Source organism: Saccoglossus kowalevskii, chromosome 4, assembly GCF_978046115.1.
Source record: "Saccoglossus kowalevskii chromosome 4, keSacKowa6.1, whole genome shotgun sequence".
NCBI classification, from domain to species: Eukaryota; Metazoa; Hemichordata; class Enteropneusta; family Harrimaniidae; genus Saccoglossus; species Saccoglossus kowalevskii.
Genome location: NC_140644.1, coordinates 6,624,321 through 6,637,883, shown reverse-complemented (window position 1 = coordinate 6,637,883; position 13,563 = coordinate 6,624,321). Strand labels below are relative to the sequence as shown.

General features: G+C 35.4%; 1 protein-coding gene across 1 annotated transcript in view; it reads right to left on the bottom strand.

The window, feature by feature from the left end:
* LOC100370630 (phosphatidylinositol-3,5-bisphosphate 3-phosphatase MTMR6-like) overlaps positions 1–13,563 on the bottom strand; it is a 64,652-nt gene that overhangs the window by 32,095 nt on the left and 18,994 nt on the right. The window contains exon 3 of the mRNA XM_085497683.1: positions 5,127–5,289. Coding sequence (XP_085353809.1) covers positions 5,127–5,289 — 163 coding nt within the window. The remainder of the gene's footprint in view (positions 1–5,126; positions 5,290–13,563) is intronic.

The following is a 13,563-nucleotide window of genomic DNA, read 5'->3' as shown; positions in this document are numbered from 1 at the left end:
GCGCCAGACAGGTTCTTTTAAATTTCAGGAAACTATAGATATGGATCTATTAATGTTTAATACACTAGAGCCAGACAGGTTCTTTTAAATTTCAGGAAACTATAGATATGAATCTATTAAAGTTTAATACACTAGAGCCAGACAGGTTCTTTTAAATTTCAGGAAACTATAGATATGAATCTATTAATGTTCAATACACTAGAGCCAGACGGGTTTCTTTGAAACTTCAGGAAACTATAGATATGAATTTATTAAAGTTTAATACACTAGAGCCAGACAGGATTCTTTTAAATTCCAGGAAACTATAGATATGAATCTATTAATGTTCAATACACTAGAGCCAGACGGGTTTCTTTGAAACTTCAGGAAACTATAGATATGAATTTATTAAAGTTTAATACACTAGAGCCAGACAGGTTCTTTTAAATTTCAGGAAACTATAGATATGAATCTATTAATGTTCAATACACTAGAGCCAGACGGGTTTCTTTGAAACTTCAGGAAACTATAGATATGGATCTATTAATGTTTGATACACTAGAGCCAGACAGGTTCTTTTAAATTCCAGGAAACTATAGATATGGATCTATTAATGTTTAATACACTAGAGCCAGACGGGTTTCTTTTAAATTCCAGGAAACTATAGATATGAATCTATTAATGTTCAATACACTAGAGCCAGACGGTTTTTTTTTGAAACTTCAGGAAACTATAGATATGAATTTATTAAAGTTTAATACACTAGAGCCAGACAGGTTCTTTTAAATTTCAGGAAACTATAGATATGAATCTATTAATGTTCAATACACTAGAGCCAGACGGGTTTCTTTGAAACTTCAGGAAACTATAGATATGGATCTATTAATGTTTGATACACTAGAGCCAGACAGGTTCTTTTAAATTCCAGGAAACTATAGATATGGATCTATTAATGTTTAATACACTAGAGCCAGACAGGTTCTTTTAAATTTCAGGAAACTATAGATATGAATCTATTAATGTTTAATACACTAGAGCCAGACGGGTTTCTTTTAAATTTCAGGAAACTATAGATATGAATCTATTAAAGTTTAATACACTAGAGCCAGACGGGTTTCTTTTAAATTTCAGGAAACTATAGATATGAATCTATTAAAGTTTAATACACTAGAGCCAGACGAGTTTCTTTTAAATTTCAGGAAACTATAGATATGAATCTATTAAAGTTTAATACACTAGAGCCAGACAGGTTTCTTTTAAATTTCAGGAAACTATAGATATGAATCTATTAAAGTTTAATACACTAGAGCCAGACAGGTTCTTTTAAATTTCAGGAAACTATAGATATGAATCTATTAAAGTTTAATACACTAGAGCCAGACAGGTTCTTTTAAACTTCAGGAAACTATAGACATGAATTTATTAAAGTTTAATACACTAGAGCCAGACAGGATTCTTTTAAATTTCAGGAAACTATAGATATGAATTTATTAAAGTTTAATACACTAGAGCCAGACAGGATTCTTTTAAATTTCAGGAAACTATAGATATGAATTTATTAAAGTTTAATACACTAGAGCCAGACGGGTTTCTTTTAAATTTCAGGAAACTATAGATATGAATCCCATAAAGTTTAATACACTAGAGCCAGACGGGTTTCTTTTAAATTTCAGGAAACTATAGATATGAATCTATTAATGTTTGATACACTAGCGCCAGACAGGTTCTTTTAAATTTCAGGAAACTATAGATATGGATCTATTAATGTTTAATACACTAGAGCCAGACAGGTTCTTTTAAATTTCAGGAAACTATAGATATGAATCTATTAAAGTTTAATACACTAGAGCCAGACAGGTTCTTTTAAATTTCAGGAAACTATAGATAAGAATCTATTAATGTTCAATACACTAGAGCCAGACGGGTTTCTTTGAAACTTCAGGAAACTATAGATATGAATTTATTAAAGTTTAATACACTAGAGCCAGACAGGATTCTTTTAAATTCCAGGAAACTATAGATATGAATCTATTAATGTTCAATACACTAGAGCCAGACGGGTTTCTTTGAAACTTCAGGAAACTATAGATATGAATTTATTAAAGTTTAATACACTAGAGCCAGACAGGTTCTTTTAAATTTCAGGAAACTATAGATATGAATCTATTAATGTTCAATACACTAGAGCCAGACGGGTTTCTTTGAAACTTCAGGAAACTATAGATATGGATCTATTAATGTTTGATACACTAGAGCCAGACAGGTTCTTTTAAATTCCAGGAAACTATAAATATGGATCTATTAATGTTTAATACACTAGAGCCAGACAGGTTCTTTTAAATTTCAGGAAACTATAGATATGAATCTATTAATGTTTAATACACTAGAGCCAGACGGGTTTCTTTTAAATTTCAGGAAACTATAGATATGAATCTATTAAAGTTTAATACACTAGAGCCAGACGGGTTTCTTTTAAATTTCAGGAAACTATAGATATGAATCTATTAAAGTTTAATACACTAGAGCCAGACAGGTTTCTTTTAAATTCCAGGAAACTATAGATATGAATCTATTAATGTTTAATACACTAGAGCCAGACAGGTTCTTTTAAATTTCAGGAAACTATAGATATGGACCTATTAAAGTTTGATACACTAGAGCCAGATAGGATTCTTTTAAATTCCAGGAAACTATAGATATGGATCTATTAATGTTTAATACACTAGAGCCAGACAGGTTCTTTAAAATTCCAGGAAACTATAGATATGGATCTATTAATGTTTAATACACTAGAGCCAGACAGGTTCTTTTAAATTCCAGGAAACTATAGATATGGATCTATTAATGTTTAATACACTAGAGCCAGACAGGTTCTTTTAAATTCCAGGAAACTATAGATATGGATCTATTAATGTTTAATACACTAGAGCCAGACAAGTTCTTTTAAATTTCAGGAAATTATAGATATGAATCTAATAGACTGCTGGACATGTATAATATGATCTTGCCATATCAGGTTTGTATAGAGAAGAATGAGATATCAACTGACAGCATTTACCAGTCTCTACTGTAGGCAATAGCTTGTCTCACTATACAATATGTGAGGTTTCATTTGATTCGTTTATCCTCACAATGATGTATTCCTTTGAATATTAATAATTTGTCTGCCAAAATGTTATGTATTTCTCGGTTAATTTTAAAAGGAAAATTGGAAACTGATGCCAGCTTATTTTGTGTAGGGTTATAAACGTTGAGTTTAAGACTCAAAGCGTTGCTTGAAGGGTTTAATTTAATTCAATGACCTGCACTTTCTGCACCACCATCACAGGTGCATTTATTTAATTTAATGAAGCAAATTTTAGTAGCTTGTACCAAATACATGTGTACAACCATCCTCAATAGTGAATTTCTACAATGTGGCACACTTCAATGTCAAACAAATCTGATACCTACACATGTTGGTGCCAAAGGTTTCTCAGTTCAGCAAAATCAGTAAATATACAAGTACAGGTTTTATAATATTTTGGTAACTCAGTTTCCATGGAGACATATACCAGATACAGTGGTCTATAAAGACTGTTGTATAGGCTCATTTACTGTACCATATAATGTTTTGACCTACTGAATCACTCAGTCTAAGCACGTACAGGTGTAAAGAGGATACTGTTTTACCTCGTTCCCTCCACACACAGAAACCACCTACACATACTCAGAAGAAACATTACATGCAATACAATAACAAATGTTTAAAGAAATCTGATGATTGAAAGATGTTAACATTGTAAATGATGTATGACAAAAAAATTGTACCAGGCTTCGCTAACCCTTTCCAGAAGCTAATGGTTAATTCCATTTAGATTTCCCTACAATAAATTGTGCCACTTTTTGGCCACCAAGAGTAATTTCACAAATTATTTTACAAGACTTGTCATTTAAAAGCAGTTCATTACCCACAGAAATGCAAATTAATTAAACACGAGGAAAACATAATATGACAAAAAAATTGTACCAGGCTTCGCTAACCCATTTTCAGTAGCTAATGGTTAATTCCATTTAGATTTCGCTACAATAAAATGTGCCACTTTGGCCACCAAGAGTAATTTTACAAATTACTTGTCATCATTTAAACGCAAGTCATTACCTACAGAAATGCAAATTAAACACGAGGAAAACATAATATGACAAAAAAGTAGTACCAGGCTTCGCAGTACAGTGATAAATGATAAATTCCATTAGATTTCGCTACAATATATTGAGGAAAACATAATGCTTGATATAAAGTATGTTTTACAGTAGAACATTTTGATTTCCAATTTTCTGACAAATTCATGATTTTTCCTTTCATTCATTTGCGAAGTGGCTACTCCAATTAGAAATTGGCTATGAAAAACAATGTTGTATTAGGCAATGTGGCTGAAGCTACTTTAGTGGCAGTAAAGACTGTATACAGAAGTACAAAGAGCATTTGCTTTGCTACTTAGTTTGGGTAGCAATGCAAATGAAAAAGAACCACATCAAAAACACACATAAGAAGTAAAAAACAACCTGGCTGTTTTTCTTGAAAAGGAAGTAAAAAATAATAGTAAATGAAGAGCTTGGACAATAAGTAATATGATTACCGGTACATGTGGTTCTGAACAGATGTGATCTCAATGTATGGAAACTGATAAATTTTCATAGAGTTACTGTACACAGAATTTCAATTGATCAATTCTGTGTTGTCCAAATAATGACTCAAATGACGGAAACAACACAAGAATAAATGTAAATGTATACGGATACGATACAAATACAGCCTAGGTTGGTTATCAGCTGACTTTGTCTTTGTTCTCTGTATTATTTACCCATTTTACCAATATGGGTACTCAGCACAATTTAAATAAATGTATGTGTCAGTTTTGAAGGCAAGTTAACCTAAATCAAAGCTAGCTAAATTTTAACTCATGCTTGCACTGTACTGGATATAACATAACACACAGTTTTTTTATTTTTCTCACCAAACTTTCGATGCTAAATCTTCCTATAATTATTTTTTAATTTCATTTTCAATCACCAATAGGGGTTGAAAAATAAGCATAGAAAAAATAGTTTCATACGCATGTTTATTTCAAGCTGGAGTGGAATGTGGAACACTATAAAAGTCATACCTGGCTTGGATAATTTACATAATGAGATGAAAATATCCTGGCAATCTCGCTCTCGTGGGATTATAAATGTCGCTGCTTGGAAGTTCTTACAACGGATTTGTAGCGGTGAGCCGGCAGTCGTTAAAGGTAGCTTTTCAACCGATGCAACATGCATGTGCATAATCTGTGGATTCAAGAAAGAGGAAACCATTAATGGATGATTCTTAATGAATATAATTGATGAAAGTACGGCTGATGGATTTATGCATATACATGTACATATAAGAACAAGCTCTTGGAGTTGAAACCCAATGACTGGTAAAAAAAACATTGTCCATCTGGAGATTGTCACTATCATCAAGTAGTTATCCCCAGTGAATCTAAATCATTTTTGATGAACATAGGGAGCGCGTTTCTTTGTTTTGTTGTTTTTTTGAAGTGTTTCTTTGTTTCGCTGTATCTTAGTTTCATGAAACCCCTTGGGATTCAACAGTTCTTGGTTTATTGTAGTTAGTGGGGAACACGTAGTCATGTACATATGTGACTCAACATGGCCAACTCTGCTTTGATGAGACTGTTGCAATTAAACTCCATGATGCATGTTTTGTACTAGCCTCAGTTAAAAAAACATGATGCATATATTGTAAAGAAAAGGTTTCAACAGATAATTCAGAACGTTTCGTCAGCTGATATGTACATGTATTTATGTTTTTTATGATATTACGCTGAATATGCTGGTATATCTAATATACTAGGATTGCAGGCATGCATAAAAAAATCTCATCAAGAATGAGACGCATCATGAAATGCATGCACACACAATCAATGCAAATGATAATAAAATATTTTTAAAATGTTTAAATCTCTGATTTACTAGTATTTCACTTTACTTGTTTTGCCGATTGAAAGGCAGAAATTTGACTTAATACCAGTAGCAACTACAACCACCAAAGTATTTTAAATAGGGCCCTTGCTAATTGAATAATGCTGAACTGACTCATTAATATTAATAAGAACAATTAAACAATGATGTCATATTACCATTTATATCTATAAAATGTTTATAATGACCACACATTTCTGAATTCACTGTATAAATCATCCCAAATTTGGCAAATATTATTAAGTAAAATTCTAGATACCAGTGAGATACTAGAGAATGTAATTATCTACTTGGCGTTTTGACCTTTACAGATGTCTCACGGGACCATCAAAATCCCTGTTTATTCTTTTACAGCTGGCTAATGTCTATATTTTACAACTAGCACTTAGCACCATAATGGCAATGTTCCACTAATAACTGTGAAAGACAAATAATATAACCACAAAATTTTTATTTTTTTGTTTATCAAATAAATTATTTGACTTTTGTTTTTACTTATCAGTTATGCTAATAAAGTGAAGCCTATTTTAGCAGTTATTGGGTATTATTATATAATGTATATGTACAAAGAGAGCTTTAGATTTACAGCTACATGTACATGTACATGTAGTTAGTTCTTTTTATTTATATATTCATATTCATTGAAAATTAGAAATTACATACAGCATATATATGTATGATTATACAGCCAAAATTGACGGCAAATAATTCTTCTAGGTGACAAAGCTTCCTAATTTAACAGTATCGGTATTTAGGTTTTGCTAAACAAAAAACCCTTAATTAAATTACTCACATTGATCGTACCATTTTTGAAAGCCGATAGACTGTTAGGTATGATTAAACAGGTGGTTACAGGTGTGACGGTAAGACTCTCTATCTAAACATTGATAGATGGCATACAGTAGCATAATAGATGAGGATGAGGGTCTATGGCAAGATAATGTAATATCACCTCCAGACCCTTCTATGAATCCAATATGACACTGGGAAATTCAATATTGTTGTTATACATGTATCACCTCCATCCGAATTGAACAAATTTAGCTAAATTTTGGGGGGCTTTTTATGAAATGAATTCATTTCCAAATAGAGGTTTACATTATCGTGTAATAATGTAAAACTGTGATGTCATAAAAACCTTTAATTCTATAGTGGTGATTTATAATATGCGCTAGTGAGTAGCCATCTTGAGTGTGGTAGCAATGTTTGGCCTCAGAATAAGCAAAATTTGGTCAAAATTTAAATTAAAGAACGGCTACCAGATATATATTATTACCCTGCTGAGTTTAATTAAAAGCAAAACTGGCTACTACTAATTTGCTTCCTTTAGTATTGCATAGAGAGAATTATTATTCTTTTTTAAATTTAATTCTGGTTTTGTACTTTTTAGAGACAGACAAATTTACTGAATTCCATTCATAGACAACTACAACTAATACCAACATACAATTATGGGCTGATCCAACGGCCTTAAGGTAATTGCAAAACTACCTCATTACAGAAACCATTTCTTTAACAGAATTGTCCAACTGTAGAACGATTTGTGAATTTCCATGTCGACACTGAATTCAGCTTCTCCATTCATAAGGAAGCCATACTTGAACAACCCTCTATGCTCTTTTGTTCCCAATAATTGCAGAAATGATTGATTTTAATGAATTAAAATGGCTGCCGTTCAACTAGATAATTAATAGACATGCATATATTTATCAAGATATATGATATGTGTGTAAAGTTAGAATGTGTTTTACCAAGGCAGATTCGAGACAAATCAATCTACTATGTTCAAACTGGGACTAAAATATCTACAGAATAACAGTTAAACGAATCCTGTTAACATAACAGTGTGTTTAGGCTTAGTTACAAAAGCAGAAACAAAATGCTACACGTAGCTCAGTGATTATCAAGAAGCGTTTAAGATTGATATCATTTTTTTTTAATATTATTGACAGCTCTTCTTAGTAGATAGATCACTGAATTACTGATTCTAGTGTTACCATGGGACTATGGTATAACAGTAGTGAAACATCTTCACGATTTAATTAAAACATTACTATTTGCTTCATCCATAACTTTTATCGTGTTTGCTCCCATATACATGTGCTGTGAGCATATGTGTACAATTTATTGGGAACAAATTCTCACAACTTTATTACTTGCATTGTATATAGCAACTTGGAATCCAGGTGACCATGGTAACAACCATTGCTGGGGGAAAGTAATTCAATGTTCTAGTAATGAAAAAAATATTTGGCTCATAGTTTGAGAAAGGGGACCACGGTAACGACTGTAGTTAAGGTGAGTAATTGATGATGTTGACAGGAGCAGTACATGTAGGTATATCCTAGGTCAGAGGTCATCCCCATTACATGTGTATGACAGATAATATAAACTTGGTGTTTATTGCTTGTATCGTTACAACACAAGAACTTGACTGACTACAAGATGTACCTATACTGTGTGCTGGCCAATACACAAGACCTATACTGTGTGGTGGCATATACACAAGACCTATATTGTGTGCTGGTCTATACACAAGACCTATACTGTGTGCTGGCCAATACACAAGACCTATACTGTGTGCTGGCCAATACACAAGACCTATACTGTGTGGTGGCCAATACACAAGACCTATATTGTGTGCTGGTCTATACACAAGACCTATACTGTGTGCTGGCCAATACACAAGACCTATACTGTGTGCTGGCCAATACACAAGACCTATACTGTGTGGTGGCCAATACACAAGACCTATACTGTGTGCTGGCCAATACACAAGACCTATACTGTGTGGTGGCCAATACACAAGACCTATACTGTGTGCTGGCCAATACACAAGACCTATACTGTGTGCTGGCCAATACACAAGACCTATACTGTGTGCTGGCCAATACACGAGACCTATACTGTGTGGTGGCCAATACACAAGACCTATACTGTGTGCTGGCCTATACACAAGACCTATACTGTGTGGTGGCCAATACACAAGACCTATACTGTGTGCTGGCCAATACACAAAATCTATACGGTGTGCTGGCCAATACACAAGACCTATACTGTGTTCTGGCCAATACACAAGACCTATACTGTGTGCTGGCCAATACACAAGACCTATATCATGTGGAGGCCTATACACAAGACCTATACTGTGTTCTGGCCAATACACAAGACCTATACTGTGTGCTGGCCAATACACGAGACCTATACTGTGTGGTGGCCAATACACAAGACCTATACTGTGTGCTGGCCTATACACAAGACCTATACTGTGTGGTGGCCAATACACAAGACCTATACTGTGTGCTGGCCAATACACAAAATCTATACGGTGTGCTGGCCAATACACAAGACCTATACTGTGTTCTGGCCAATACACAAGACCTATACTGTGTGCTGGCCTATACACAAGACCTATACTGTGTGCTGGCCTATATACAAGACCTATACTGTGTGCTGACCTATACTGTGTGCTGGCCAATACACAAGACCTATACTGTGTGCTGGCCTATATACAAGACCTATACTGTGTGGTGGCCAATACACAAGACCTATACTGTGTGCTGGCCTATATACAAGACCTATACTGTGTGCTGGCCAATACACAAGACCTATACTGTGTGCTGGCCAATACACAAGACCTATACTGTGTGGTGGCCAATACACAAGACCTATACTGTGTGCTGGCCTATATACAAGACCTATACTGTGTGCTGGCCAATACACAAGACCTATACTGTGTGCTGGCCTATATACAAGACCTATACTGTGTGCTGGCCAATACACAAGACCTATACTGTGTGCTGGCCAATACACAAGACCTATACTGTGTGCTGGCCTATATACAAGACCTATACTGTGTGCTGGTCTATATACAAGACCTATACTGTGTGCTGGCCAATACACAAGACCTATATTGTGTGCTTGCCAATACACAAGACCTATACTGTGTGCTGGCCTATACACAAGACCTATACTGTGTGCTGGCCAATACACGAGACCTATACTGTGTGCTGGCCTATATACAAGACCTATACTGTGTGCTGGCCAATACACAAGACCTATATTGTGTGCTGGCCAATACACAAGACCTATACTGTGTTCTGGCCAATACACAAGACCTATACTGTATGCTGGCCAATACACAAGACCTATACTGTGTTCTGGCCAATACACAAGACCTATACTGTGTGCTGGCCAATACACGAGACCTATACTGTGTGCTGGCCAATACACGAGACCTATACTGTGTGCTGGCCTATATACAAGACCTATACTGTGTGCTGGCCAATACACAAGACCTATATTGTGTGCTGGCCAATACACAAGACCTATACTGTGTTCTGGCCAATACACAAGACCTATACTGTGTGCTGGCCAATACACAAGACCTATACTGTGTGCTGGCCAATACACGAGACCTATACTGTGTGCTGGCCAATACACGAGACCTATACTGTGTGCTGGCCTATATACAAGACCTATACTGTGTGCTGGCCAATACACAAGACCTATACTGTGTGCTGGCCAATACACGAGACCTATACTGTGTGCTGGCCAATACACGAGACCTATACTGTGTGGTGGTCTATACACAAGACCTATACTGTGTGCTGGCCTATACACAAGACCTATACTGTGTGCTGGCCAATACACAAGACCTATACTGTGTGCTGGCCAATACACAAGACCTATACTGTGTGCTGGCCTATATACAAGACCTATACTGTGTGCTGGCCAATACACAAGACCTATACTGTGTGCTGGTCTATACACAAGACCTATACTGTGTGCTGGTCTATACACAAGACCTATACTGTGTGCTGGCCTATATACAAGACCTATACTGTGTGCTGGCCAATACACGAGACCTATACTGTGTGGTGGTCTATACACAAGACCTATACTGTGTGCTGGCGTATACACAAGACCTATACTGTGTGCTGGCCAATACACAAGACCTATACTGTGTGCTGGCCAATACACAAGACCTATACTGTGTGCTGGCCAATACACAAGACCTATACTGTGTGCTGGCCTATACACAAGACCTATACTGTGTGCTGGTCTATACACAAGACCTATACTGTGTGCTGGCCTATACACAAGACCTATACTGTGTGCTGGTCTATACACAAGACCTATACTGTGTGCTGGCCAATACACGAGACCTATACTGTGTGGTGGTCTATACACAAGACCTATACTGTGTGCTGGCCTATACACAAGACCTATACTGTGTGCTGGCCAATACACAAGACCTATACTGTGTGCTGGCCTATATACAAGACCTATACTGTGTGCTGGCCAATACACAAGACCTATACTGTGTGCTGGCCTATACACAAGACCTATACTGTGTGCTGGTCTATACACAAGACCTATACTGTGTGCTGGCCTATACACAAGACCTATACTGTGTGCTGGCCTATACACAAGACCTATACTGTGTGCTGGCCTATACACAAGACCTATACTGTGTGCTGGCCTATACACAAGACCTATACTGTGTGCTGGCCTATACACAAGACCTATACTGTGTGCTGGCCTATACACAAGACCTATACTGTGTGCTGGTCTATACACAAGACCTATACTGTGTGCTGGCCAATACACAAGACCTATACTGTGTGCTGGCCAATACACAAGACCTATACTGTGTGCTGGCCAATACACAAGACCTATACTGTGTGCTGGCCAATACACAAGACCTATATCGTGTGGTGGCCAATACACAAGACCTATACTGTGTGGTGGCCTATACACAAGACCTATACTGTGTGCTGGCCTATACACAAGCACTAATCATGTAGTAACATGATGTAATATAGTTAAATATAAAATTTGGTTTAAATTCAGATGCAAGTTTCAAAACCACTGTGTATGTCTGGCTGACGTGTCAAAGTGGAATATAAGTTATAAACTGGTGAGTATATTAAACCAGACAAGATGACATATGTCTCACATGAATTCCAGAAAACAGCTTGACGCTAGGGAACAATGTAGGATTTCTTTATTACTGTCTAAAGGTTATGGCATCAATCATGTTTTGACAGCTCTTATAATTACATGCACCTGACTGCGTTAAATAAAGTCAAGAAACAATGTATTGCAGATATTGTAAAAAAATTCTTAAAATAAATTTTATCTTGAATCAAGCTGAAATTTGAATTAGCTATTTAAAGTCATCAAGTAACAAAATCAACCTAATCTTAACCAAAAATGACAATTTTTGACCCAATACTTAACATGCACAGATCTAAAAACAAATTAGTGTGCATCTGTACGCTTAAGTAATACACCACTATACTAGTAGTGGATTTCATGTGAATTGGTTGAATTGTTTCGGAGTTATAATGTGGCACACATTTTTTAACCTTTCTCGACGAAAAATTACACTGTTTAATCCAAAAACCATACACAAAATTCACAGGTCTAAAAGCTATGAACGTGCATTCGTATGTTTTAGTGATACACCTGTGTAGCCAATTCCGAGAAAACCAGTCAAAATGTTTTGTTTTTACCAAAAGAAGCTGTTTTTGACCATAAATATTTAAAAATACACACAATGTACATGTACCTTATGTACATGAATTCGAAAATTAAAAAAATGACCTAATAATTAATACATTATGTGAAATCGGCTCAAGCATGTGATTACAAGCATGCATAAATTAATCTTTTACAGAAATTTATTTTTTTCACACCTGTTGTTAATTATATGCAACTCACAGGCACAGCATTTTTGATTGAATATCAAAATGATAATAAAGTATTCTATAAGTTAGCTCAGAACTAACAATTAAATCTGGAACACTGAATTATATACAGTACCATAGCAACAGCTGTAACAGTAACAGCCACAATATGCTAGCATGGTTACCTGAGCAGGAGGCTACAAAATCATAATTTTCAATTTCGCATCTGAACCAGTTGAAAACAATGTACATGTGTGTCTGCTGTATAATATCAAGCAGGGTTCATAGCACCAAGAGCCAAATGATTTCCAAGACTTTTTCCAGACCTTTTCCCCAACTTTCTTGCATTTTTCTCCAAGACATTTTGACCCTTAATTCAGGCCAACGTCATCATCAAAGCTCATTAAAGTTCTGAGGATACGGTAGTTCCCTGAAGAAAACAAGCGTTTCTAAAATGAATTAATAACTATGAAGAAATTTAAAGACTTTTCAAAATTTTTTTTTTTTTTCCTGTAATTTAAAGACAACTCAAAGACTTTCCAGACCTCAACAAATTCAAAGACTTTCAAAGGATTTTCCCAATGCTATGGACCCTGTCAAGGCTAAAAAATAGTTTCACAGCTGACATTAAACCTTGCAGTATGTACATGTATGTCTGCTGAAGTGGATATAAACAGAACAACATAAACATGATGGTTATTTCACAGCTGACATTAAACCTTGCAGTATGTATGTCTAATATCAACAATACACCAACTACATGTACCGGTATATTGGCACACTAAATACGGTTATCACACGAATATTGGTTATATACATTGTACCTACAGAATCAAGGAACAATATTCTACTGTATTCCATAGATATCAGTCTTATTTAA